The sequence below is a fragment of the Dendrobates tinctorius genome, unplaced genomic scaffold (assembly GCF_039654945.1).
Source record: "Dendrobates tinctorius isolate UK_male_01 unplaced genomic scaffold, ASM3965494v1 ptg000171l, whole genome shotgun sequence".
In the NCBI taxonomy this organism is placed as follows: Eukaryota; Metazoa; Chordata; class Amphibia; order Anura; family Dendrobatidae; genus Dendrobates; species Dendrobates tinctorius.
The window spans coordinates 17,491,162-17,518,460 of record NW_027361838.1 but is presented as its reverse complement, the minus strand read 5'-3'; the positions used below and the strand labels follow the sequence as shown (position 1 = coordinate 17,518,460).

Genomic DNA, 27,299 nt, shown 5'->3' with positions numbered 1-27,299 from the left:
CTTCGATCAGCCACACTCTTATATTTGAACCCATCTATCTCAAATTATGAAGAACCCCTTGTCAAACATATATAATTGATGATGAGAACCATTCTTCAGGTGGAATTCCGATTAAATGAGCTGAATTAAGGATGAAACCCGTATGCCCTGAAAAGCGGGGACTTCCCAGTAGACTCATGACAACGATTATTTATTAAAGCGAGGATGTGGAAACCACAAAATATTGCGACTAAAGATCCATGTAATTAGATTAAATATCATCTTTATTAGAAAATGGACAAAATTGGACAAATGGGGGGACCTGTGCAAACAGCAAAGTGCAATAGTGCAAAAACGCGCAGGACTAGCCACAGTCAAACATAGGCTATTATCATAGGCTATTGAGATGCTCAGATCAATATAAAGAGGCATATACTGTACCCAAATATACTCCAAACTGGGACAAATGGTAAGGCAGTAACAAGGCTAAACTAAAATGCACCGCTGAAACAGCTGCGCATAGCCTATCCAATGATAACTACACCAAGTGGACTAATGCCCATCAAGTGTTATACACATGTCCTCCATGTATTGTCCGGGCTAATTGCCAGTAAAACTCTAATACTGCTGCCAAAGGCACAACTAACTCTGCCATTGAGCACATGTATAACAAAGCGGCTGAATCAACTAACTCTGCCATTGAGCACATGTATAACAAAGCAGCTGAATACTTTTATCACTGGAGGACATGTGTACCGGCCACCCAGACAGGGTTAATACCCCGCAACACCATTACCTCAATTGCAGCATTCAGGATGACCGGGCGGTCCCCACGTGACCCCGACGCGCATTTGGAGCACTAGGCTCCTTCCTCAGGGGGCATAGATGACCGGCACATAGCGCACACATTTATATATGGCAACCGGATGTGCCGCGGACATCTCACCGTGGGTAGCGCCTTCCACCCACGACGCGACTGGAAACACGCGGGCCCACGTGATCCGGCACCCGTCATGTGCAGGGCTCACCACACAGAGAGAACAGCAAGCGCGCATGCGCGGCACATGTAGAACATCGGCGGCCATGTTGCAAAATGGAAAATAAAAGGGAAAATGTGCACCAACAAATATAATTAAAACAAAATAGAGCCCGATGCTCTGGACATGTCAAAATGTTGCCTCATTTACTTGCTAGTGCTTAGCATGGTAAAAGTAGAAGCTGTAATCATCACATATTAAGTGCTATTTAGAAAAAAAAAACAATACAAAGTACATTGCATTATGTACATAAGAGCTGAACAAGGCAGAATCACTGCTGAGCAAAAATACATATTAATCCAACAATAAAATGCTACAAAACCAAAATACTTTCTTATCTATGACCTACAAAGATAAATCACAACTTCTGAGCATTTTCCTTGGCTTTAGAGAGGTGATTATGATACAGGCAGTATGGCTTCCCTATCTTTTCAAAGGAAGATAGCTTCTCTACAGTAACTTAAGCTTCTCTTCTATGATCTGTAGTAGTGAAAGCGAAAAGGAAAGTTCATTAAAATTGGGACATCAAAGGCTGTTCAGCGATATCACGAATCACAGATTACATGGATTTCAGTAAAAACAATCCTTAGATCACTAATGGTAACATGTCCTAAGGCTAAATCCAAGTACAGTCCTTAATTTCACTAGTGGTAGTATTGGATCAGTCATTTTCAAGATGTAAATATGATAAAGTAAACTGATGGTTGAACCTTTAATAGATTTCATTATCTTGACACATTCATCTTTTACTTGACCCTTCTCCTTGCAACTCAGAGTGCATTTTTCAAACAATTTCACAATGCAAATGCGTTATTAAAGAGATCTCTTAAACCTGAGGAGACGGAGACTGTTGTTTTTATTTTGAAAATCCACATCTGAGTGGCTGTGCATTTTTAGAAAAGTTTAAAGTCTACGAAGAAAACTGAAGCATTGCAATATGCCACTAATCAAACTAATAAAAGTTGAAGTCCTATAGAAAGTAAAAAAGTTAAATACAAGTAAAGCAATTGAAAATATTTTTTAAAAATCACATAATATAAAGAATGAAGAAAATATTATACCAATAATGTGCAAGAACAATATATGGGTCCTTTGCAGTTCAATAGTTCATCATAATCCAAAATTCTACTTGCTTTAGAGGTTCAAATGGGACCCCTTACCTACAGGCTGCACCCCTGACCTGGTTCATAATGCCCAAAGCACAGACAGCATGAATCAGAGACTATATGCACTATTACAGCCAAATATATTCTTCTATGAAATGCTGCGGCGTTTCAGAGAAATCATACATTAAAGATAGACATGTTAATGATATGTAAATGATAAAAAATGGAAACAAAGTTATCAAAACTTTGCCAAAATACATACACTTACACACATTGGCTACTATCGATGGCACACATACATACACACTACACACACATTGGCTGCTATCAATGAGGTTATGAATGGTTGTCTGAGGAATGTTCTGGCTCGCTAAATGCATTTGGGCAAATCATCAAAATTCATTGCTTACAGCTTCATTGCAATTGCAAACCAATAAGGCCCCAGATATGGTCGATGGGAGACAAGCCTGGAGATACTACAGGCCATACAGGCTGCGCACAGTAATACGACCAACATGCGTCTTGGTTTGTCATGCTGAAAAAATGCTCCTGTGACATTCTGGAGAAATAGCCGTATTATTGGTTAAACCACAAAGTCATTGTAACGCCAAGCTGTTGGTGAACTTGGAATGAAGTCTAGAAGGGTACGACTATTATACATTATAACAACCCAAAACATAATCCCAGGAGTAGAACTGCTGTGATGTTCCCTCATGACAGGTTCTTCATGGCATTGCCCATGTGGTCTTCAGATCAATCTCTGTCTATCAATCCATCCAAGACAAAAGCAGGACTCATTGCTGAAGAGCATAGATCTCCATTCCAGCCTCCGTTGACTTCTTGTTTTGCACCATAATAGCCTTAGAGAGTGACAGAGAGATGTCAATTGAAACACCAGTAGCTGTACATCTGGCTCCAAGCCCAATGTCATGCAAATGCCTTCTGATAGTTTGTGTAGATCAGCGATAATCAGCGAGGGAGCCGGTCAGAGGTAAGTATCAGACATAGCGATATCGCTAGCAATATCGCTGCTACGTCACAAAAACCAGTGACGTTATAGCAATATTGCTAGCGATATCGCTTAGTGTGACAGGCCCTTTAGGCTTGGTAGGTGACATCCAATTTCATGTGCGGTGCAAAATGGATCACCATTCTTATCTTTCTGTGCAGAGGTTTGCCTTTGAACACCTCTTGCTGTCATTTAAGTACATAATTGTTCTCCCAACCACTGGGACATATGACACTTAACAGCACTAGCATCTTGGCCTATGCAAATTGCAATCTGCAGGAGTAATAACCCAAAGTCTCTGGGTAAGGCCGTGTGTTCACATGTTTAGTATTTGGTGAGTATTTCAAATTTGTATTTGTAAGCCAAAATCATGAGTGGGTAAAAAAATGCAGAAGTGGTGCATTGGTGTCTGTTTTTCTATTACATGATTCCTCTGATTGTTCCACTTCTGATTTTGCCTGTCAAATACTGATGTGAAATACTGACCAAATACTGGACGTGTGAACGTGGCTTTAAATGAATTTCCTCATGAACAAAGTACATGTTAATTATAAAAAAAAGAGTTCCACAATTGGATGTGTTGAAAAAAATGTTCCTGTGCTGAGATAATCTTGTACATGTGTCTCTGCTGTGTACTGTGTAATGATTGTGTCTGACCATACAGGAACATGGTCTAATCATACCACAGCTCCTGAGCAGGGGAGGAAGCAAGAGAGGATACTGACAGGACAGCAGAGGATCACAGCTGATTTTTTCTGTGAAATTAACCCCTTAAGCCCCAAGGGTGGTTTGCACGTTCATGACCGGGCCAATTTTTACAATTCTGATCACTGTCCCCTTATGAGGTAATAACTCTGAAACGCTTCCATGGATCCCGGTGATTCTGACATTGTTTTCTCGTGACATATTGTACTTCATGTTAGTGGTAAAATTTCATTCAAAGAACTTGCGTTTAGTTGTGAAAAAAACGGAAATTTGGCAATTTCGCAATTTTCCAACTTTGAATTTTTATGCCCTTAAATCACAGAGAACACAAAAAACTTGATAAGTAACATTTCCCACATGTTTACTTTACATCAGCACAATTTTGGAACCAAAATTTTTTTTGTTAGGAAGTTATAAGGGTTAAAAATTGACCAGCGATTCCTCATCTTTGCAACACCATTTTATTTTTACGGACCACATCACATTTGAAGCCACTTTGAGGGGTCTATATGATAGAAAATACCCAAAAGTGACACCATTCTAAAAACTGCACCCCTTAAAGTGCTCAAAACCACATTCAAGAAGTTTATTAACCCTTTAGGTGCATCACAGGAATTTTTGGAATAATTAAAAAAAATGAACATTTAACTTTTTTCACAAAAAAAATTATTCAGGTTCAATTATTTTTATTTTACCAAGGGTAACAGGATAAATTGGACTGCAAAAGTTATTGTGCAATTTGTCCTGAGTACGCTGATACCTGATATGTGGGGGAACCACTGTTTCGGCGCATGGCTGAGCTCAGAAGGGAAGGAGCGCCATTTGACTTTTTCAATGCAAAATTGGCTGGAATTCAGATCGGACACCATGTCACATTTGGAGAGCCCCTGATGTACCTAAACAGTGGAAACCCCCCACAAGTGACCCCATTTTGGAAACTAGACCCCCCAAGGAACTTATCTAGATATGTGGTGAGAACTTTGAACCCACAAGGGCTTCACAGAAGTTTATAACGTACAGCGGTACAATTAAAAAATCATATTTTTTCCACAAAAATGATCTTTTCACCCCTAATTTTTATTTTCCCATGGGTAACAGGACACTAAAAGTTATTGTGCAATTTGTCCCGAGTACGCTGATACCCCACATGTGGGGGTAAACCACTATTTGGGCGCATGGCAGAGCTCGGAAGGGAATCAGCGCCATTTGACGTTTTTGGCTGGAATTGAGATCGGACACCATGTCGCGATTGGAAAACCCCTGATGTACCAAAACAGTGGAAACCCCCCACAAATGACACCATTTTGGAAACTAGACCCCCTAAGGAACTTATCTAGATGTGTGGTGAGAACTTTGAACCCCCAAGGTCTTCACAGAAGTTTATAGCATACAGCCGTACAATTAAAAAATCATATTTTTTCCACAAAAATGATCTTTTCACCCTCAATTCTTATTTTTCCAAGGGTAACAGGACCCTAAAAGTTATTGTGCAATTTGTCCTGAGTACGCTGATACCCCACATGTGGGGATAAACCACTATTTGGGCGCATGGCAGAGCTCGGAAGGGAAGCAGCGCCATTTGACGCTTTTGGCTGGAATTGAGATCGGACACCATGTCGCGTTTGGAGAGCCACTGATGTACCAAAACAGTGGAAACCCCCAACAAATGACACCATTTTGGAAACTAGACCCTCAAGGAACTTATCTAGATATGTGGTGAGCACTTTGACCCCTCCAGTGCTTCACAGAAGTTTATAACGCCCGGGCGTGAAAATAAAAAAATTGTATTTTTTCCACAAACATGATCTTTTAGTCACCAATTTTTTATTTTCCCAAGGGTACCAGGAGAAATTGGACCCCAAAAGTTGTTGTCCAATTTGTCCTGAGTATGCTGATACCCCATATGTGGGAGAAAACTACTGTACGGGCACACGTCGGGTCTCGGAAGGGAAGTAGTGACGTTTTGGAATGCAGACATTGATGGAATGGTCTGCGGGTGTCATGTTGCTTTTGGAGAGCCCCTGATGTACATAAAGAGTGGAAACCCCCCCACAAGTGACCCCATTTTGGAAACTAGACCCCCTTAGGAACTTATCTAGTTGTGTGGTGAGCACTTTGAACCCCCCAGTGCTTCACAGAAGTTTATAACGACCGGGCGTGAAAATAAATAAAATCGCATTTTTTCCACAAGCATGATCTTTTAATCCCCATTTTTTTTATTTTCCCAAGGGTAACAGGAGAAATTGGACCCCAAAAGTTGTTGTGCAATTTGTCCTGAGTACGCTGACACCCCATATGTAGGAGAAAACTACTGCATAGGCACACGTCGGGGCTCGGAAGCGAAGTAGTGACGTTTTGGAATGCAGACTTTGATGGAATGGTCTGCGGGTGTCATGTTGCCTTTGGAGAGCTCCTAATGTACCTAAACAGTGGAAACCCCCCACAAATGACCCCATTTTGGAAACTAGACCCCCATGGAACTTATCTAGATGTGTGGTGAGCACTTTGAACCCCCAAGGGCTTCACAGAAGTTTATAATGCCCGGGCATGAAAATACAAAAATCATATTTTTTCCACAAACATGATCAGTTAGTCCCCAATTTTTTTATTTTCCCAAGGGTAACAGGTGAAATTGGACCCCAAAAGTTGTTGTCCAATTTGTCCTGAGTACACTGATACCCCATATGTGGGAGAAAACTACTGTATGGGCACACGTCGGGTCTCGGAAGAGAAGTAGTGATGTTTTGGAATGCAGACTTTGATGGAATGGTCTGCGGGTGTCATGTGCGTTTGGAGAGCCCCTGATGTACCTAAACTATTGAAACTCCCCACAAGTGACCCCATTTTGGAAACTAGACCCCCCATGGAACTTATCTAGATGTGGGGTGAGCACTTTGAACCCCCAAGTGCTTCACAGAAGTTTATAACGCCCGGGCGTGAAAATTAAAAAATCATTTTTTTCCACAAAAATGATATTTTTGCCCACAATTTTTTATTTTCCTAAGGGTAACAAGAGAAATTGGACCCCAAAAGTTGTTTTGCAATTTGTCCTGAGTAGGCTGATACCCCATATGTGGGGGTAAAACACTGTTTGGGCGCATGGCAGAGCTTGGAAGGGAAGGACCACCATTTGACTTTTTCAACTCAGAATTGGCTGGAATTTAGATCAGATGCCATGTTGCATTTGGAGAGCACCTGATGTGCCCAAACATTGGAAACCCCAAATTCTAACTCCAACCCTAACCCCAACACACCCCTAACCCTAATCTCAGCCTTAACCCTAACCCTAGCCCTAACCCTAATGGGAAAATGGAAATAAATACATTTTCTTTTAATTTTATTATTTTTCCCTAACTAAGGGGGTGATAATGGGGGGTTTGACTTACTATTTATGGCGGGTTTTTATGTTTGGCAGCTGTCACACGTTAAAAGACGCTTTTTATTGTAAAAATAGTCTTTGCATCACCACATATTGAGAGCTATAATTTTTCCATATTTGGACCTACCGAGTCATGTGAGGTCTTATTTTTTGCGGGACGAGTTGACGTTTTTATTGGTACCATTTTCGGGCACGTGACATTTTTTGATCGCTTTTTATTCCGATTTTTGGGACGCAGAATTAACAAAATCCAGCGTTTCATGAATTTCTTTTGGGGGGGTGCGTTTACACCGCTCCGCGTGTGATAAAATTGATAAAGCGGTTTTATTCTTCGGGTCGGTACGTTACAGCGATACCTCATTTAGGTCATTTTTTATGTTTTGTCGGTTTTATGCAATGAAAACTATTTTATATAAAAAATAATTATTTTTGCATCGCTTTATTCTGCGAGCTATAACTTTTTTATTTTTTCGCTGATGATGCGGTATTGCAGCTCATTTTTTGCGGAACAAGATGACGTTTTCAGCGGTACCATGGATATTTATATGCATCTTTTTGATCGCGCATTATTGCACTTTTTGTTCGGCGGTATTGTATTATTTTTATTTTTTAAGGGGTTCGCTAAAGGGGTTAACTAATGGGACAGTTTTATAGGGCAGGTCGTTATGGACGCGGCGATACCATATATGTGTACTTTTATTGTTTTTTTTTTAATTTCCAAAAAATGAATTTATTGGGGGAATATTTTTTTTTTCTAATTCATTTGGCGATTTTTTAAAAATTATTTTAACTCTTTTCTTTTTTTTAACTTTATTACATTGTCCCAGGTGGGACATCACTGTCCTGTGACAGATCGCTGATCTGTCACATCACAGATCACTGTGACAGATCAGAGATCTGTCACAGGCAGTGCAGCAGGCTTCGTCGTGCCTGCGCTTTGCAGGCACTGAGGAAGCCGGCTCCCTGCAGGCCCCCGAAGGTCCCCGTCGCCATCTTGGATTCGGGGGCCTGCAGGGAAGGAGCCCCCCGCAGCAGCGCTGCACATTGCGCTGCTGTGGGGGGCTCAGGGAAGCACGGAGGGAGCCCCCTCCCTGCCGATGCTTCCCTTTAACCCCCGGTACACCGTGATCGTGTAAAAAGCATGTAAAAAGTGAAAAAAAGGGTTTTAAAAATATTTTAAAAAGTTAAAAAATGTAAAAGTTCAAATTGCCCCCTTTAAAATAAAACAATATCAAAAACACACATATTTGTTATTGCCACATTCAGAAACACCCGATCTATCAAAATATAAAAATAATCTGGTTAGTAAACGTCGTAATGAAAAAAAATTAAAAATGTTTTCTTGGTCGCCACAACATTGCAATTAAATGCAATAACAGGCGATCAAAACATTTTCTCTATCCCAAAATGGTATAAAAACATCAGCTCAGTGCGCAAAAAATAAGCCCTCAATCAGCCCTAGATTCAGAAAAATGGATACACTATGGGTCTCAGAAAATGGCGCATTTTTTTTTAACAAACTTTGGATTTTTTTCACCACGTGAATAAAAAAGAACCTATACATGTTTGGTGTCTACATACTCATAATGACCTGGAGAACCATAATGGTTGGTCAGTTTTAGCATTTGGTAAACATGGTTAAAGAATCCCCAAAACATTGTGGAATTGCACTTTTTTTCACAATTTCAAAGCACTAGAATTTTTTTCCTGTTTTCCAGTACATTATATGGCAAAAGCAATGGTGTTGTTTCATCTGTCTGTTACTCCCCTCCGAAATGACACAAAATTGGTGTCAAGTGTTTGAAAATGTAATCATTTCCTGGTCTTAGCAAGACCTTCAACTTACTTGATTTGCATAAGTTTATGGCTTCTCCTTCTTGGTGACGTAATTTCAATGTTGAGGACTATACTGTGTATACCGTATCCACCATATTTTTTATCTATAAAACACACTATTTACCAAGATAAACCCTTGCAAAAAAAAGTGTGTGTCTCTTATAGTCCAGAGAGGTGTCTGACCGATATCCAAGAAGTATCTTTTCTCCTTGCGGAGATTGACATGCTAAGCATGCCATGTGACAAGGCTCGTTAAAGGGTCGACATTGACTTTTAGTATTGTTACTTCCAATAGGTGGCACTGGAGTTCTAGTCCTCTTCCTCTCTGAAGAGACAAATTGCATATTTCCCAGAGGAGCATTGCGGCTTTACATTTTCTCATCTCGGCCTGCTTAGCATGTCAATCTCCGCAAGGAGAAACGATACTTCTTGGATGTAAGTGATATCTGTATTTTGTATGTAACCCCTTCTCATGTACATCATCATGGAATCAATGGTACTATATAAATAAATAATAATGATATCGATACCCTACCCTACAAATTGGTTACTGATGATAGTCCTGGACAAGCCTTTTGAGTCCCCTTTACGATGTCAGCTGTAAGAAAATTGAATCATGTCCGTTTCTAGAATGGTACATTTTTTCCCTTGAGAAATAAGGGATTCTCTGTGTATTAAACAAAATGCTGCACTTTTCTATTGAACACTGAGTTTATAAAAGTTATGCTTATACATAGGAACTCATTTTCATAGAAACCTGCAATAATAGAAAGTTCCACAAGCAAAATAAACAAGTCACGCCAGAATCACTTCAACACTAAAGTCTAAAACATACATGCCAGTTGGCAAAATGCCTGGATAATGCACAACATATCCCCTGGCAGAAACACTCATGGCCTATGGAAGAGGCACCCATTATTGTGTCTGTAAAGAACATATTATAAAAAATGAATACTGAAGTAATGACAGATGATTTACAAATGTTAAATATGCGCACAGAGGAAATGTTTTAAAAAAATACAAAAACCATTACAGGATATCTACAAATAGATATAAAAATGTAACTGTACAAGCTTAGTGGTTCCTATACAAAAAGACAAACAACAGTTACGGTCAAGATTTCTTCTGAGATGCTGAGTAAAGCATTCACGTCACGTTTCAAAGAGCTTCTGGAGGCAACAATGCCACCGAAGAAAGGGTTCAATATCTGTCCAGCAGTAAAACGGCCAACATTACGTGTAAGCAATAATACTTGTAGAAAGAACAATCAATAACGGCCTAGGATCTGACCCTAGGATCTGACACGTTCCCACTTCTCTGGTAGTGTTTTACCTATAAAAAGGAAAAAAGAAAACTTTGTATAAATTATATTCCACCTAGAGCAAAAATAATATGCTCATTCATGGTCCACAGGTTTTCTCCACAGACGTAGTGTTGTCTTTCCAAAGTACCCATGGCTCAGACTCCATCATCTCAAGCAACGTCAGAAATAGTCCATAGCAGCTACACTGCCCTCAGTCCCATACATTCCATCAGTGCGACTTGAAGATGAAGGATTTGTTGCACAATCCTTTGTTCTCAGCTGTTCTTGGGCTTTAATATCCATTCTGCATGAGGGTTTACATGATATACATCCAGCATATAGGTATCAGGGTCTAAGCAGTGTTCTCCTAGAGAAAAGAGTCATGGAAGAAGTGTCAGATGGAATAATACTCATGGCAATAGCCAACAGTAATGGCCACAATTCTGTAACAACTACACAAAACAAAATAAAAAAATGTTCCACTTTAAAAACATTTATATACAAACTAATTGTGATAAAAGAATTAAAGGGAACCAGTCACTGGATTCCAAACTACGGGTTGCGTAAATCAGAAAAAATAGATGATCCAGCAGCTGCTTTGTTAGAAAAAAGTTATTGATGATTAAGAGCTTTTGCTCAAAACACGTAGACCCGGTGCCCTGATGATTATTTTTATGTTTTTATCTACATCCCAATTTTAGCTTTGTACCCATTAAGTGTGAAACTTTAAAGATCTGTTTTCTATCACGGTGGCTGCTGGATCATCTATTTTTTTTCCTGCGTATGAAACCAAGGAACCGGCCTGGAGCTATCTGTGCGCTGCACCTTAGTTGGAATTCTTCCTACTCCGATGAGCTGATTGTTTTCCTTCCCCGTTCCGTACAATATACTTTTTTGATCGGCATAAATCAGAGCCTGGCTGTACGATTGCCGCCAGGTATTTTTTCTATGAAGCGCTCAAACGTTTCAGAGAAATTGTAGTTTGAAAATCCACCCTGAGCCGGGTTCTCCCAGTACAGCTACAAGTGATTGATAGGTCTTTCCCTGTGTGCACATGTGAGACCTGTCAATCATCTAGATCAGTGCGAGGAGAAGCCAGCTGGGGCAGTAGTAGACTAGTCTCATCTATGGCTTTGGTTCCTGGCTGGATCTTTAAAGAATATTTTCTCTGAAACAGAGAATTAGAGAGAAAAATATACCTGGTTGCAATCGTGCAGCCAAGCTCTGATTAATGCTGTCTGTGGTTTGGGCAACTTGAATCAGCTGAGAGGTCCCCTATAAAGTGTGAGATATTTACCAAACAGTGGACATTGCTCTCACAATTTTACATTTTTGGTAAAACTCCTCTTAATGTAAATTCACACTAATTAATGATAGTTAGCATAGCTAATTTGTTCTATGAGTGTAACAATCTTGTCTAAATTGTAACTGTATAGCTGCACTTTCTATTTACTCTCTGAAGTTTTTTTCCCCATATCTTGGAGTGCTACTTCCATAAATACAAGCGTAAAGAGGTTGTCCACTACTTCATCATTGATGACCTATCTTTAAGATAGGTCATCAATGTCTGATCGGTCGGGGTCCGACACCCGGCACCCCTGCGGATCAGCTGTTCTCGGTGCTGGCAGCTGTAACTGGTCAATTGTGGAATTGCTTGTCTTCTGATAGTAGCCATGGCTGGGTTCTACACATCCACCTCATATTGATTTTAAAAGGAGGCGGATGTGTAGTACCCGGCCGCAATCAAAATAGCTGATTGGTGAGGGTACCGGGTATCGGACCTCGACCAATCAGACATTGATTACCCATCCCATGGCTAGGTCATCAATGATAAAGTAGTGCAAACCTCTTTAGTATAAAATATATATATATATATATATATATATATATATACACATACACATACAGTATATATATATATATATATATATATATATATATACACACTGTATGTATATAAATATATATATATATATATATATATATATATATATATACACTCACTGGCCACTTTATTAGGTACACCTGTCCAACTGTGTGTTAAGACTTAATTTCTAATCAGCCAATCACATGGCGGCAACTCAGTGCATTTAGGCATGTAGACATGGTCAAGACAATCTCCTGCAGTTCAAACCGAGCATCAGTATGGGGAAGAAAGGTGATTTGAGTGCCTTTGAACGTGGCATGATTGTTGGTGCCAGAAGGGCTGGTCTGAGTATTTCAGAAACTGCTGATCTACTGGGATTTTCACGCACAACCATCTCTAGGGTTTACAGAGAATGGTCCGAAAAAGAAAAAAAATCCAGTGAGCGGCAGTTCTGTGGCCGGAAATGCCATGTTGATGCCAGAGGTCAGAGGAGAATGGGCAGACTGGTTCGAGCTGATAGAAAGGCAACAGTGACTCAAATTGCCACCCGTTACAACCAAGGTAGGCAGAAGAGCATCTCTGAACGCACAGTGCGTCGAACTTTGAGGCAGATGGGCTACAGCAGCAGAAGACCACACTGGGTACCACTCCTCTCAGCTAAGAACAGGAAACTGAGGCTACAATTTGCACAAGCTCATCGAAATTGGACAGTAGAAGATTGGAAAAACGTTGCCTGGTCTGATGAGTCTCGATTTCTGCTGCGACATTCGGATGGTAGGGTCAGAATTTGGCGTAAACAACATGAAAGCATGGATCCATCCAGCCTTGTATCAACGGTTCAGGCTGGTGGTGGTGGTGTCATGGTGTGGGGAATTTTTTCTTGGCACTCTTTGGGCCCCTTGGTACCAATTGAGCATCGTTGCAACGCCACAGCCTACCTGAGTATTGTTGCTGACCATGTCCATCCCTTTATGACCACAATGTACCCAACATCTGATGGCTACTTTCAGCAGGATAATGCGCCATGTCATAAAGCTCGAATCATCTCAGATTGGTTTCTTGAACATGACAATGAGTTCACTGTACTCAAATGGCCTCCTCAGTCACCAGATCTCAATCCAATAGAGCATCTTTGGGATGTGGTGGAACGGGAGATTCGCATCAGGGATGTGCAGCCGACAAATCTGCGCCAACTGTGTGATGCCATCATGTCAATATGGTCCAAAATCTCTGAGGAATGCTTCCAGCACCTTGTTGAATCTCTGCCACGAAGAATTGAGGCAGTTCTGAAGGCAAAAGGGGGTCCAACCCGTTACTAGCATGGTGTACCTAATAAAGTGGCCAGTGAGTGTATATATATATATATACACACACTAAATTTGTACTAAAGAGGTTTTCCACTACGTTATCAATGGTGACCTATCCATAGGATAGGTTATCATTGTCTGATTGGTGGGGGTGCTGGGTGTCAGACCCCGACCATATCGGCTGTTTTCGTTGTCGATGGAGGCGGCCAGATCTGCTCAGTTGCGTAGCTGTTTCGTCTTATGATAGTGGTTGCGTGGACAGATACTACACATCCGCCTCCTATTCAAATCACATGGGGCCACTTCCCTATTTCTGATGTGATCTATAACAGGCATAAATGTAAGGAATAAAGTATATAATAGAAAAAGTAAAAGGTTACCATGGTTCACAGTGCTTTTTTTTTAGCCTTTCCCCCTACTATATAACACATGGCCAATGATATCCAGCATTTGAGCATGTCAACAGAACGGTAACTTGAATATCCCAAGCACTTTACTCCTCATATGAGGTAGAAGCAACTTTGGGCCCCCCTCCGGCACCAGCAGTGGGGTAACCACAACCTACATATTTTCTCTCTGCATAAGAGAACTGTGAGTAGATTTTTTTCAATGCTATTTGGCATAAGAGTAAGGGGAAACACTTGCTCCCTATATTCTTATTTTTGCACAGAAATTCATTTCTCTTTTGTTTTGACGAAATATATTTGACGCATCCGTTAGTGTGTCTGGCCCTTTTAGGCTATTTTAGAATATTTATGCCTTTAATTATACATTGATCATTTTTTAGTAGATGTCTATTTGTTAGATGAATGTTAATCTAACCTCTCTACACTAGAAATCGTTTAGTGTGATGAATCAATTGGCAGACGCAGTAAGAAGTGCTGATGCTGCACTAACCTCAACAAAGGTTTTAAAATGAACCTGGTAATTACAGAATCATTTATCATCTCTGATTTACAGATGCTCTGAGCATTGGAAAATTTTGTTCACTGTGGTTTGTTTGGTTAAAATCCAAAACCATGGCTATTATTAAGCCGCAAAACAGGAAGAAAGGCATCAGATGGAAAAATAAGTGTGAAGACCTGAACAGAACATTAGAGCAACTCAGAATGATGTTCTATTATAAAAATAAATTATTTTAAGTTACAGTGACCTCAGGTTACATTACATCCAATGGTCATGCATATTCAATTTCCAGGCCTGATAAAGTGCCGATCATAGTGCTGATCATAGTGAACAAGGAGCAGACAATGGCTGCTGCTGTTTGAGTGAAGTGCATGTACTGATTAGTAGCAGTAGAGTAGCGCTATTTTATTGCACTACTATGCGCTCCGTACTGTTATCTGACTTCACAGTCATTTGACTCACACCTTCCAGCAGTTATTTTTCACCAATTAAGCACACACTACTTATTTTTCCATAAAGGGAACTTGCCAAGATGATTTTACTACTGAAACTAGTGTAATGGCAGTACAGAGTCAAATGAAAAAGAAAAATGGTACTTGTTTTCAATAATTCAATATATCAGTGCACAGAAAAGCCCCAAGCAGCTTACCCTGGAAGCGCCTTAGGAGTACATTTACACAACCACTATGCACTTTCAGGCAATTCTGCATGTGACTTCAAGCCTGAGTTCTCAGCACTGACAGACCCGATTTTTAGACAGGTATCAATATAAATGTTGTTCTATGACCTATGCAGCTAGACCATTTGATTTAGTTGCAAAATCATTCTGAATGATTCCGCTTAATGTTTTATCGGTATTATTTTAGGATAACCTTTTGGAATCCCACGTTTCACTTGCTATAAATTACATTAGTTTTCTCTATATAACTAATCGTGTAACCTGAACGACCTCTCTCCTACTATATGCAACTTTACACATTAATTACTGAGTAGCAAGATATTTAGAACTTTAAAGGGGTTATCTGGACTTGTGATATAAGTCTGTAGTCACTCTATGTGACTGCAACCTTCTGAATCCTTACAGTGTGCCCATGGCACGCTGTCAGGATTTCTCTGGTATTGCTGACGAAAGTGGTCGGTCATGTGGCACCAAGTATGACATTTGCATACTTCCAGCCACATTACAACTAGACATGCTTAGCCTTGCTCAATTCAATTGCATACTTGGCACATGACAGCTCGATTTCACCAGCAATAACGGAGAATCCTGACAATGTGCGGTGTGCACACTGTGAGGATTTAGCAGTTTGCAGTCACATAGAGTGCACACTTTTATCAGAAGAGCAGTCAACCCCTTTAATCTAACTGTAAAATGTAAGATTTGCATTAAAGGGAACCTGACATGTCCCCCATACCCTCCGGCTCCAACCCACCAATATTTGCATATTTCTTGACATATAATCTGCCTCACCAGCCCCTTTACTGTGTTTGACTCCTAAACATATGGTTAAAAAAGGCTTTATAAACTTCATTTTTCATATGTAAATTAGCCTTTTGACTAGACAGTGGGGCTTTAGTTTTCCCAGTCTAGTAGTCCCACTCAGCATGTTATAAGAACCCTGTGGGCGTGATAACATTATTTGCAAGAGCTGGCTTCATTGTAAGCTCTCTGCAAATCTCAAGCATACGCTTCATGTCATTGCGCCGCTGAAGTCAGGTTGAGGCTTCAGAGGTGCAATGCACATGTCCGAGAGTGAATAAGCCGTTGTGTTTAGGTGTCAAACACAATAAAGGGTTCGGCAGGGTACTTAGCAAGAAATATACAAATGTTGGTAGGTTGGAAGGCAGGGGGTCCTGTTAGGGCCCCGTCACACATAGCGATCTCGCTAGCGAGATCGCTGCTGAGTGACAAGTTTTGTGACACAACAGTGATCTCACCAGTGAGATCGCTGTGTGTGACAGCGATCAGCGACCGGCCCCCCTGCCGGTATCGCTGATCGCTGTAGGAAAGCCCTGGACTTTTCTTTGGTCGCTGTTCTCCCGCTGGCCAGCACGCTTTGCTACGTGTGACTGGCGGGAGACCAGCAATCAGCTGGTAACTTACGTACACATCGGGTATCCAAGGGACATGCGCCCCATAGAAACCCGATGTGTACGTTAGTTACCAGCGCGCTGATGCAGGGAGCTGGTAACTAACGTACACATCGGGTATCAAAGGGACGTGCGTCCCTTGGATACCCAATGTGTACGTTAGTTACCAGCTTTCTGCATCAGCGCGCTGGTAACCAACGAACACAGCGACGCCGCGTGCTTGGCGTCACTGTGCTGATCGCTGGTGAAGCTGTCTGTTTGACAGCTCACCAGCGATCATGTAGCGACTCGCCAGCGATCCTGACACATTGATATCGTTGTCAGGATCGCTGGTGAGTCGTTATGTGTGGCGGGGCCTTTAGACTCCCATAAAATATAGCTGCCAAATAACAATATAGATGGCATTCTAAGATATGCAACACAATGGTTGGGACTAAGCACTGAACCTTTTAGGGTAACCGCATTTAGCCTGGACTCTTAAGGTCCCATTACATTTAGCGATGCACCAGCGATCCCGACAACGATACGACCCGGTCAGGATCGCTTGTGCATCGCTAAATGGTCGCTAGTGAGCTGCCAAACAGGCAGATCTCACCAGCGATGCAGTGAAGCTCGGCGGTCGTTACTTACCTGTCACACGCAGCGATGATGACGACTTCCGCCCGCGTCCATGCGTCGCTCGTCGAAATGGACCAGGACGATCTCGCGTGATCAGCGATATCCAGCGGGGGTGGGGGGCGGTCGGAGGTAAGTGTCACATGTAGCGAGATCGCTAGCGATATTGCTGTTGCGTCACAAAATCGGTGACGCTTTAGCGATATCGCTAGCAATATCGCTATGTGTAAAAGGCCCTTTACGTTGTAGACAATAATTATGGCTCTGTCAACACAGATATGGCATCATACTCTATAAAATCAACAGGAAATCATTCTTACCTATGTTTCCTCCAATTTCATATAAACTTTGGTTGAGTGATTTATCCGAAGTGCCATGGCTGAAAAGTAAAACAACATTTTAGGTTTTTGATTAGAAACATCTAGTAGTTTTTCTTTCATTCTAACTATGTAAAACTGCCTATTGTTTGAGATTTCTTGGCCCCAGCTGTTGTTGCTGGCATGTCTATGTTGTATTCTCTGGAGAGTACTACTAATTAGTTCCAGATTTCTAACCAGACATTCTGGCATAAAATTGTTGGTTCTCTTAATATTACTATAACGAATATGGCTTTCAAGAAAGATTCTCAGTTAATTAAATATAAGGAGAAAGCCAGATGTCACCAGCAATATCTGCACCAAGTTTACGGGCAAATAGACAAAATACTAAATTAGTGTTAAGTAAAAAACTACCAAATATAATATCACCAGCTGCAATGAAAATGTACCATAATTTGGTCAGACAATGAAGTATACCTATATGAGATTTCATAGTCTGCTAGTCAATATTGTTGGCCTTCTACATTGTGGTCCATGAACTAGGTAAGGTATGACACTTATCTATAAGAAATTAAAACTTAGCACAAATAATAGAACAGGACCCCAAACATAGAAATAGTTGTGCAATACCAGTCACCATGGAGGTTCCCTTTGTGAACAGTGAAAGAGTAGCTAAACATAATATATAAATTATATTTAATTATATACTGTATATAATTTTGTCCACGGAAAGTTATGAAGCTTTGCAAATCGCATTTTTAAGAGATTTATCTTCACACCTGTAAAAAAGGAACACAGCAAAGAACGTATATAAGTGGCTTTCAAGTCCCTGCTTTTTACCCATTTGACTGCTGTCAGCTGTTATGATATAAGAATATGCTCATTTGAGTACAGATGATTGCAGTGGGTCAGATCAGCACCCGAGTCACACTATCTCTGCAGATAAGCTACTGCATTAGAATGTTCTCATAAGGGCTCACTCACACTAGCGTATATTCTCTCATGTGAGAGAATCGGGATGATTAATAAAACTTAGCTCAAACTCTGTCATAGTTTGATCTAAGTGTCATATGAGTGTGATCTGATTCGCCTGTGGAGCACCCGCCAGGGCTATGGGGATACTCGGTACCGGGCTGATCAGTTCTTAAAGGGGATGTGTCACGGCAGCAGTAACTGGGTCCGGGGCCCTGGGCATCCAATGAAAAATGGGGATTAAGGGGAATAAAGTTTATAAGTGATTCGTGACACCACCTGTGGTACTCAGCAAGTAAGATGCTAGCCAACGCTGCTGATTCAGTCCACTGGGGTAGTTTGTGATGCAGCGGAGTTGGTACAGCTCTCCACAGGCATAGCTATTCTCTAGGGCAGTTATGGTGTCATAAATGGTGATGATGGTGGTTGTAGTGCAGGGCAAGTGACATAGCAATAAACTGGAGGACACAGCAGTGTGCAGTCTTCACAGATTTTACTCACAGTTGGGTGTTACAATTCCCAGCAGGGGTGCTGTGTCCTCAGGGTCTGTGGTCCAGACAGCTATCAGGTAACTTGGGGTACACCGTGTCACAACCCCCTTTAGATATTCCTTTCCTGGCCATTTCGCTATGCTGGATACCACCTCTCCTGCCCTGCATCTTCACACACAGTGTCCCAAGCAAGCAGACTCAGATCTTATCGGGCGACGTTGGTCAGACCACTGGATCCTATAGGTCTGGCTTTTCAGTGAATGTGTATGGATGGGTGTTGTGAATTCGCTTTCTGGCCTACCTCTGGTTACTAGTGAAGGTAGTGGAGCTGGTTATATTGACAGAGGGGTCGCGAGTTCTCTTTCCGGGCAACCTCTGGTGGTTACTGGAGGTAATGGAGCTGATCTGATTAACAGAGGCTTGCCACCTGATAATGAGGAGGACGATTGGATATCTGGGGTTTCTGTCTGGATTTAATACAGCCGTCTCCCTCTATCCCTGCTGGTGATTTTTTCCTGCCTCCTGAGGTCTTAGTTTCCAGCTCAGTCCCTGCATGCTCAGCTAAGTGTTCTTTTGCTATTGTTCACATTTGATCTGGTTTTGTCTATTTCAGTTTTGTGTGGTCAGCCAGCTCCGGCTGGGGCAGTGCTGAATCTTCATCCATATGTTACTGCTTGTGCCAGTTTGTTTTTGTCCCTTATTAGATTGGCCTCTTTTTGCTCTGCTTTCAGAATATACTAGAGTGCTGATATAGTGGGTGAAGTCGTGCGACTTCAGTATTTTTCTATCAGACGTGTTGGACATTTTTTGCAGGGCTTTTTGCGTCATTGCAGACAGTGTCTTTCCTTTCCTGTCAAGTTAGTGTAGGCCCCATTGTTTGCTCAGTCTATTTTCCTACTTGCGTTTGTGTTTTCATCTTGTCTCACCGACAATATATGTTTGGGGGCTATCTATTCCTTTGGGGTCTGCTCTGGGGCAGTTTAGATTTCCCCTTTCTTGCTTTAGGCTTATTTAGCTCTCTGGCTGTGCCGAGGTGTTTAGGATCATCGAAGGTACGCTCCACGGCTACTGCTAGTTGTGTGTATAGGATCAGGGGTCTGCAATCCGCTTAGTTACCAACATCTCTGGTTTTCTGTGGCTTAGCCTGGTCTTGCTCTCCTCCTCGGTGACCCAATCATGACAGAATCACCAGCCTAAACCGCAGACCCTAGGGTACTCAAAGGAAGGAAAGAATTGTAAAAAAAAAAGTGTCAGAATTTTTTAATATATTTTTTCCTCTTTTTCTCTGGGGCCGTAGGAGGATTTTTTCTTTTATGGAGATTAAGCAATTGTCTGATCGTATTGTGCAGCTCGCTGCTGAAGTGCGGGGAATTTCCGCCTATCTCGCTCAATCATCTGCTGTTGAACCAAAAATCCCTACTCCTGATGTATTTTCTGGGGATCGGTCTATATTTTTGAATTTTAAGAATAATTGTAAACTATTTCTTGCCTTGAAGCCTAACTCATCGGGGAGCTCTGTGCAGCAGGTTAAAATTGCCATCTCCTTGCTGCGCGGCGATCCCCAGGATTGGGTTTTTTCTCTGACACCTGGAGATCCTATTCTGACTAATGTGGACGCATTTTTGCGAGCCTTGGGGTTGTTGTATGATGAACCTAATGCTATTGATCAAGCTGGGAAAACCTTATTGGCATTGAACCAGGGTCAGGATTCTGCAGAGTTATACTGTCAAAAATTCCGAAAGTGGGCGGTCCTTACTAAATGGAATGACGATGCCCTAGCAGCTCTCTTTCGGAAGGGTTTGGCAGAAACCGTAAAAGATGTTATGGTGAGATTTCCTGTTCCCTCTGGTCTTGACGATTCTATGTCATTAGCCATTCAAGTTGATCGGCGTTTACGTGAACGTAAAACTACATGAGAGGCGTTGCCGCCTTTTGAACAAACGTAAAAAGTAATTTTTCTAGTATTATCAAACCACTGACTAATCTAACCAAAAAGGGCGCTGATGTGGTGAATTGGTCTCCAGAGGCAGTCTCGGCATTTCAGGAGCTTAAGCGGAGATTCACTTCTGCTCCGGTTCTACAACAACCTGACGTCTCACTCCCATTTCAGGTGGAGGTAGATGCTTCTGAAATTGGTGCAGGAGCCGTTTTGTCCCAAAAAGATCCGGTGACTTCTAAAATGAATCCCTGTGCCTTCTTTTCTTGAAAATTTTCCCCATCTGAATGTAACTATGACGTGGGAATCGGGAATTGTTGGCCATGAAATGGGCATTTGAAGAGTGGAGACATTGGTTGGAGGGAGCTAGACATCAAGTTGTGGTCCTCACCGACCACAAGAATTTGATTTATCTTGAATCAGCCAAACGCTTGAATCCTAGACAGGCAAGGTGGGCCTTGTTTTTCACGCGTTTTAATTTTGTGGTCTCTTTTCTTCCGGGCACTAAGAATGTTAAGGCGGACGCCCTTTCTAGGAGTTTCTTTGCGGATTCTCTTATTGTGACCGAGCCTACTACCATTCTAAATGAGGGGGTAGTTATTTCCGCCATCTCAACCGATTTGAGATGTGCCCTGGAGGAATTTCAGGTGGCAAACCTGAACGTTGCCCTATGGGAAAATGTTATGTCCCTGACTAGTGGAGGAAGAGAGTAATGTCTGAAATTCATTGCTCCACATTGGCTGGTCATCCAGGTATTTTTGGTACCAGAGATTTGGTGAGTCGGTCATTTTGGTGGCCTGCCTTATCTCGTGATGTCAGGAATTTTGTGCAGTCCTGTGGGACTTGTTCTCGGTACAAAGCCTGTTCTCGTTCTAGTGGGTTGTTGATGCCCCTGCCGGTGCCCAAGAGGCCACGGACCCATATCTCAATGGATTTTATATCCGATCTTCCTGTCTCTCAGAGAATGACTGTTATCTGGGTGATTTGTGATAGATTTTCTAAGATGATCCATCTTGTACCACTCCCAAAGTTGCCATCCTCTTCAGAGTTGGTGCCCTTGTTTTTACAACAGGTGGTTCGGTTGCACAGGATTCCTGAGAACATTGTGTCGTACAGAGGAGTCCAGTTTGTTTCCAGATGTTGGAGAGCTTTTTGTTCCAAACTGGGAATTCAGTTATCTTTCTCCTCTGCATTTCATACTCAGACCAATGGGCAGACTGAGAGAACAAACCAGACTTTGGAGTCCTATTTGAGATGTTTTATATCTGCTGATCAGGATGACTGGGTCTCATTTTTGCCCTTGGCCGAATTCGCGCTAAACAATAGAGCTAGTTCTGCCACTTTGATATTGCCCTTTTTCTGTAACTTTGGGTTTTATCCTCGATTTTCTTCAGGGCAAGTGGAATCTTCGACCTGCCCAAGTGTGGACACTGTGGTAGAGAGAATTCAGCAGATTTGGGACCAAGTGGTGGATAAGTTGTCCCTTTCTCAGGAAAAAGCCCAATGGTTTTCCAACTGGCATAGGACCATTGGTCCCCGGTTTAAAGTGGGTGATATGGTTTGGTTGTCGTCAAAGAAAATTCCTATGAAAGTTGCATCTCCAAAGTTCAAGCCAAGCTTCATTGGACCTTATATGATTTTGGAGATTCTTAATCCTGTTTCTTTTCGATTGGCTCTTCCAGTTACGTTTAAGATCCATAACGTGTTTCATAAATCTCTGTTGAAGAGGTTTGTGGAGCCAGTAGTTCCTATGGCAGTGCCTCCTGACCCTGTATTGGTTAAAGGCAACGTAGAATATAAGGTAGAGAAAATATTGGATTCTCGTTTGGCTAGACGGAGACTCCAGTACTTGGTCAAATGGAAGGGTTATGGCCAGGAGGATAATTCTTGGGTCTCTGCTTCTGACATTAATGCCGATAGATTGGTTCGTGCTTTTCACCGGGCCCATCCTAGTCGGCATGGTGACGTGGATGAGGGTTCGGTGACCCCTCCTCAAGGGGGGGTACTGTTGTGAATTCGCTTTCTGGCCTACCTCTGGTTATTAGTGAAGGTAGTGGAGCTGGTAATATTGACAGAGGGGTCGCGAGTTCTCTTTCTGGGCTCCCTTTGGTGGTTACTGGAGGTAATGGAACTGATCTGATTAACAGAGGCTTGCCACCTGATAATGAGGAGGCCGATTGGATATCTGGGGTTTCTGTCTGGATTTAATACAGCCGTCTCCCTCTATCCCTGCTGGTGATTTTTTCCTGCCTCCTGAGGTCTTAGTTTCCAGCTCAGTCCCTTTATGCTCAGCTAAGTATTCTTTTGCTATTGTTCACATTTGATCTGGTTTTGTCTATTTCAGTTTTGTGTGGTCAGCCAGCTCCGGCTGGGGCAGTGCTGAATCTTCATCCATATGTTACTGCTTGTGCCAGTTTGTTTTTGTCCCTTATTAGATTGGCCTCTTTTTGCTCTGCTTTCAGAATATACTAGAGTGCTGATATAGTGGGTGAAGTCGTGCGACTTCAGTATTTTTCTGTCATGGTGTGTTTTGGGCTTTGGGTAGGTGGTGAAGGAGTTAACTCTGAGAGCCTCTCTGTGGATCTGGGGAGGGTTTTTCTAGCTTCAGAGGAGATGCCGTCCCCTGTCGCTTATACTCCTATTTGAGTTTGTCCGACGCTGCTCTGTCCGTGCGTCACGCCAATCATTGTCCGTCTGTTGGGTATTCTGACCCTGCTCTGTTACGGTTTACGTCTCTGGTTTGCTGACTCTGTACCTGCTTTGCATGTGCTGTGTATGACCCTTGGCTTTGTCTGACCATCCTCCTGAATATCCCTCCTGTACCGCGCTTGCCCGTACTGTGTATGACCTTTGGCTTTGTCTGACCTCCCATCTGTATATCCCTCCTGTACCTCGCTTGCCCGTACTGGGTATGACCTCGGTTTTGCCTGACTCTGAGTTTTTGTATAGTGTCCTGCCATCTCTGAAATCAGGACGCTAAGCCCCGCCCCCTTGCAGTCACGTGACCATAGGTCCTGTGACTGCTTGCTAACTTCAGCATACACAGGTCCTGTGCATCTGTACTTTCCGGCTGTACCTGACCCCGGGCCCCCTCCAGTGCGGGTGAGTCCCTGCTCAGCGGAAGCTGCACGCTGGTGCTGTCAAGATCCTGACATTTTCTATCAGACGTGCTGGACATTTTTTGCAGGGTTTTTTGCGTGATTGCAGACAGTGTCTTTCCTTTCCTGTCCTGACTTGTTAGTATGGGCCCCATCGTTTGCTCAGTCTATTTTCTTACCTGCGTTTGTGTTTTCATCTTGTCTCACCGACAATATATGTTTGGGGGCTATCTATTCCTTTGGGGTCTGCTCTGGGGCAGTTTAGATTTCCCCTTTCTTGCTTTAGGCTTATTTAGCTCTCTGGCTGTGCTGAGGCGTCTAGGATCATCGTAGGTACGCTCCACGGCTACTGCTAGTTGTGTGTATAGGATCAGGGGTCTGCAATCCGCTTAGTTACCAACCTCTCTGGTTTTCGGTGGCTTAGCTTGGTCTTGCTCTCCTCCTCGGTGACCCAATCATAACAGATGGGGCTGTAGCACTTGCAATGCCTACCGCCTCCGGATTGCTAGGCGAGTCCTTAGTTTCTCCACTAGCTGGGGCCGGCCCTCTAACTGCGACCTGGTCCCTCCACCGACCATGCCGGTGGATGCGGGCCCCACGGATGGATCTCTCACTATCCTTTCCACCTCTGGAGCCTCTCACTATCTTCTGTCCTTTTCCACTTCACTCTCTGTAGTCTGGGGACAAGCTGCTCCCAGCTTCAGCCCCCCTTCTAGACTGTCCCTCTGGTCTCTCAGACCACTGCATACCACTCACTGACTCCTCTCCCTTCTCTACTTTCTCCACCCACACCCTCTGCACAGCTCTCCCCATCGACTGAGAGATCTGATGATGGATGCAAGTGTGTGGTTCTGGGTGATGTTCCCTCCTTACCTGAGAGCGTAATACCACACCTCAGGATGAGGTGCAGTACCTCTGTGGTGACTGAACCCTCTGGGGTGCCACACTTGCATGAAAGAATCGCATCACAGATGTGGAGAAGATGGAGAACTTAATTTCTCCATCTTCTCCATTGTTTCAGTCAGCGTACACCGGACTGCATACGGATGACATCCGAGTGCAGTCCGGTATTTCACACGCATGCAAAAACTTGTATGAGTGCGTGTAATCCAAATATCAGAACCAAACACACCATGCTGTAATTGTTTCTCATGCAATAATCACAGATGTGCACTAACCCATAGTATAACATTGGGCCGATAAAACATGCACAGCACTCAGCCAGTTTTAGCATAACCTATGGACAACACTCAGAGGAGGTGACAGGTGCTGACACTTTCACTGCCATTATCTGTACTACAAATGCATATGCTCTCAAATCAATACAGATAAATGTAGACAAATGGACTTAGGCTGAAGTCACACACAATGATTAAAAAATCGGTCCAATTTTTAAGGTACGAAATTGCACAAAGGTTTCTTGTCCAGGGATCCGTCTGTCATCCGAATTTCCGGCGATTAACCGATTTTATTCGCATCTAAGCATCCAATTGACATCCAATGCCAATGCCTGATGCCTGTTCCTGTTGACCTGGAGAAGTCTTGCGATTTTATCGCAAGTCACACTTGTGGTCCGTAGACTTGCATTGACGAGTACGATCCGAAAATCGGTGACAATCGCAGCATGCTGCGATTGTCTCGGTCCGAGGAAACGTTCTGAAATAAAAATCGGATGATGGGAGCTGCACCATAGAATAACATTGGGACGAATGCAATGCGATTTTTTTTATCGCATTGCATTCATCCGATTTTTTCGCTAGTGTGACTCCAGCCTTAGGAAAAGCAAAGGTTTGGAAGTCACTTACAAGCAATTTTATCACAGGAATGAAGACAAATTGTTCAATAAAGTGATTAGCAAAGTTTCATATCTTTCCATGGCGTATAAAAATTTTCAAAAAAGTGAACGTTTAGTTACTCCTTAAAATAAATACTTTTGCCCTTTCCTTTGCTCTAATTCATCCAGTTCTTGTGCAGAACTATTTCCCTTCATGGTTACAAACTCCATGTTTGAAGTGAATGTCTGTGGTACATGCTGAATAAACATCCTGGTATATTTATGTAACATGGCCATAGACCTCCCAGTCCGTGACTGCCCATTTTATTCAATTAAAGAGAGGCAGCTCCAGACTGGTAATTTGTCTAAATGTAAGTTATTGTCAAAGGGGCTTAGAAGTAACTCTGAAGCCTCCAAATAGGGAGCAAAAGGCAGGTCCAAACTTCTGGGTTGAGAAATGTTTGCACAGAAAGTGTAGATAGATTCGAGAAAGACTTCTTTTGCAAGCTTGAAATCATTGACTACACAGAGGATTATTTGGGCAGTCATCCTGCCACCTCTGTAGCCTCTATCACTACACCACAGCTGTTTCTGGAAAAAAAATAAAACTTCACAGGGGGCATTTTTGCGCCGTTTTTTTCTGCAGCAAAACCTGAGTGGTTGGCAGGAAAGAAGCTGCTGTAAAAATGCTGGTTTTGCGGCGTTTTTTGTGCATTTTTTTCAGCGTGTTTTTCATTCAATTCAATGGGTGAAAACGTTGAAAAAAAACGCTGAAAGGAGTGACATGCTCTATGTCCAAAAAAACAAGCAAAGCACAAAATCCTGATGATGAAAAACCAAAGTGTGTGTGCACGAGATTTCTGAAATCTCATAGACATAGCTGGTACTGTCAAATGCAGCTGAAAATTAGCATAAAAAAACACAACAAAAACACCCAGTGTGAACTTAGCCTTAAGGCCCCGTTACACATAACGATGTCCCAGCGATCCCACCAATGATCCGACATGGATGGGATCGCTGGGACATCGTTAGCTCACCAGCGATCAGCCTGTCAGATAGACAGCCCCACCAGCGATCAGGACCAGCGAGCCGCGTGGCTCTTAGATACCCGATGTTTACATTGGAAACCAGCGTGCAGCGTCGCTGATCGTTTGACTCCCGCTGCCACATGCAGCGATGCATGCTGGGCAGCGGGAGACCAGCGATCAAAAAATGGCCCAGGACGATGGAGCGCGATCAGCATTACCCGGCAGGGGGGCCGGTCACTGATCCCCGTCACACACAGCGATGCCGCTGGCGAGATCGCTGTGGCGTCACAAAATCAGCGATCTCGCTAGCGAGATCGCTGTGTGTGACGGGGCCTTTACTGCATGTAACCACAACATGCAACACGAAGACCCTCAATATTATGGGATAGGTCCTCTGTCTAAGGCACTTAGTAGGTTCATGTGATATTGTTTCCATTCTATAGTCATCCGATTATATTCCACTAAAAAGGCAACATATCATCTTATGACATAAAAATGGCAAAACGACCGTATAGTATAAAAGAAACGTAAAAGGAAGGAAGC

At 42.6% G+C, this 27,299-nt stretch overlaps 1 protein-coding gene across 5 annotated transcripts in view; it reads right to left on the bottom strand.

Annotated features, from left to right (window-relative positions):
* Positions 1-4,280: 4,280 nt before the first annotated feature.
* Positions 4,281-27,299, bottom strand: part of ARHGAP28 (Rho GTPase activating protein 28) — a 220,369-nt gene continuing 197,350 nt past the window's right edge. For all 5 annotated transcript variants that reach the window (XM_073550932.1, XM_073550935.1, XM_073550934.1 and 2 more), the window contains 2 exons: positions 17,461-17,519; positions 4,281-10,721 (listed from right to left, as the gene is read on the bottom strand). In XM_073550932.1, coding sequence (XP_073407033.1) covers positions 10,630-10,721; positions 17,461-17,519 — 151 coding nt within the window. In that variant the 3' untranslated portion in view covers positions 4,281-10,629. The remainder of the gene's footprint in view (positions 10,722-17,460; positions 17,520-27,299) is intronic.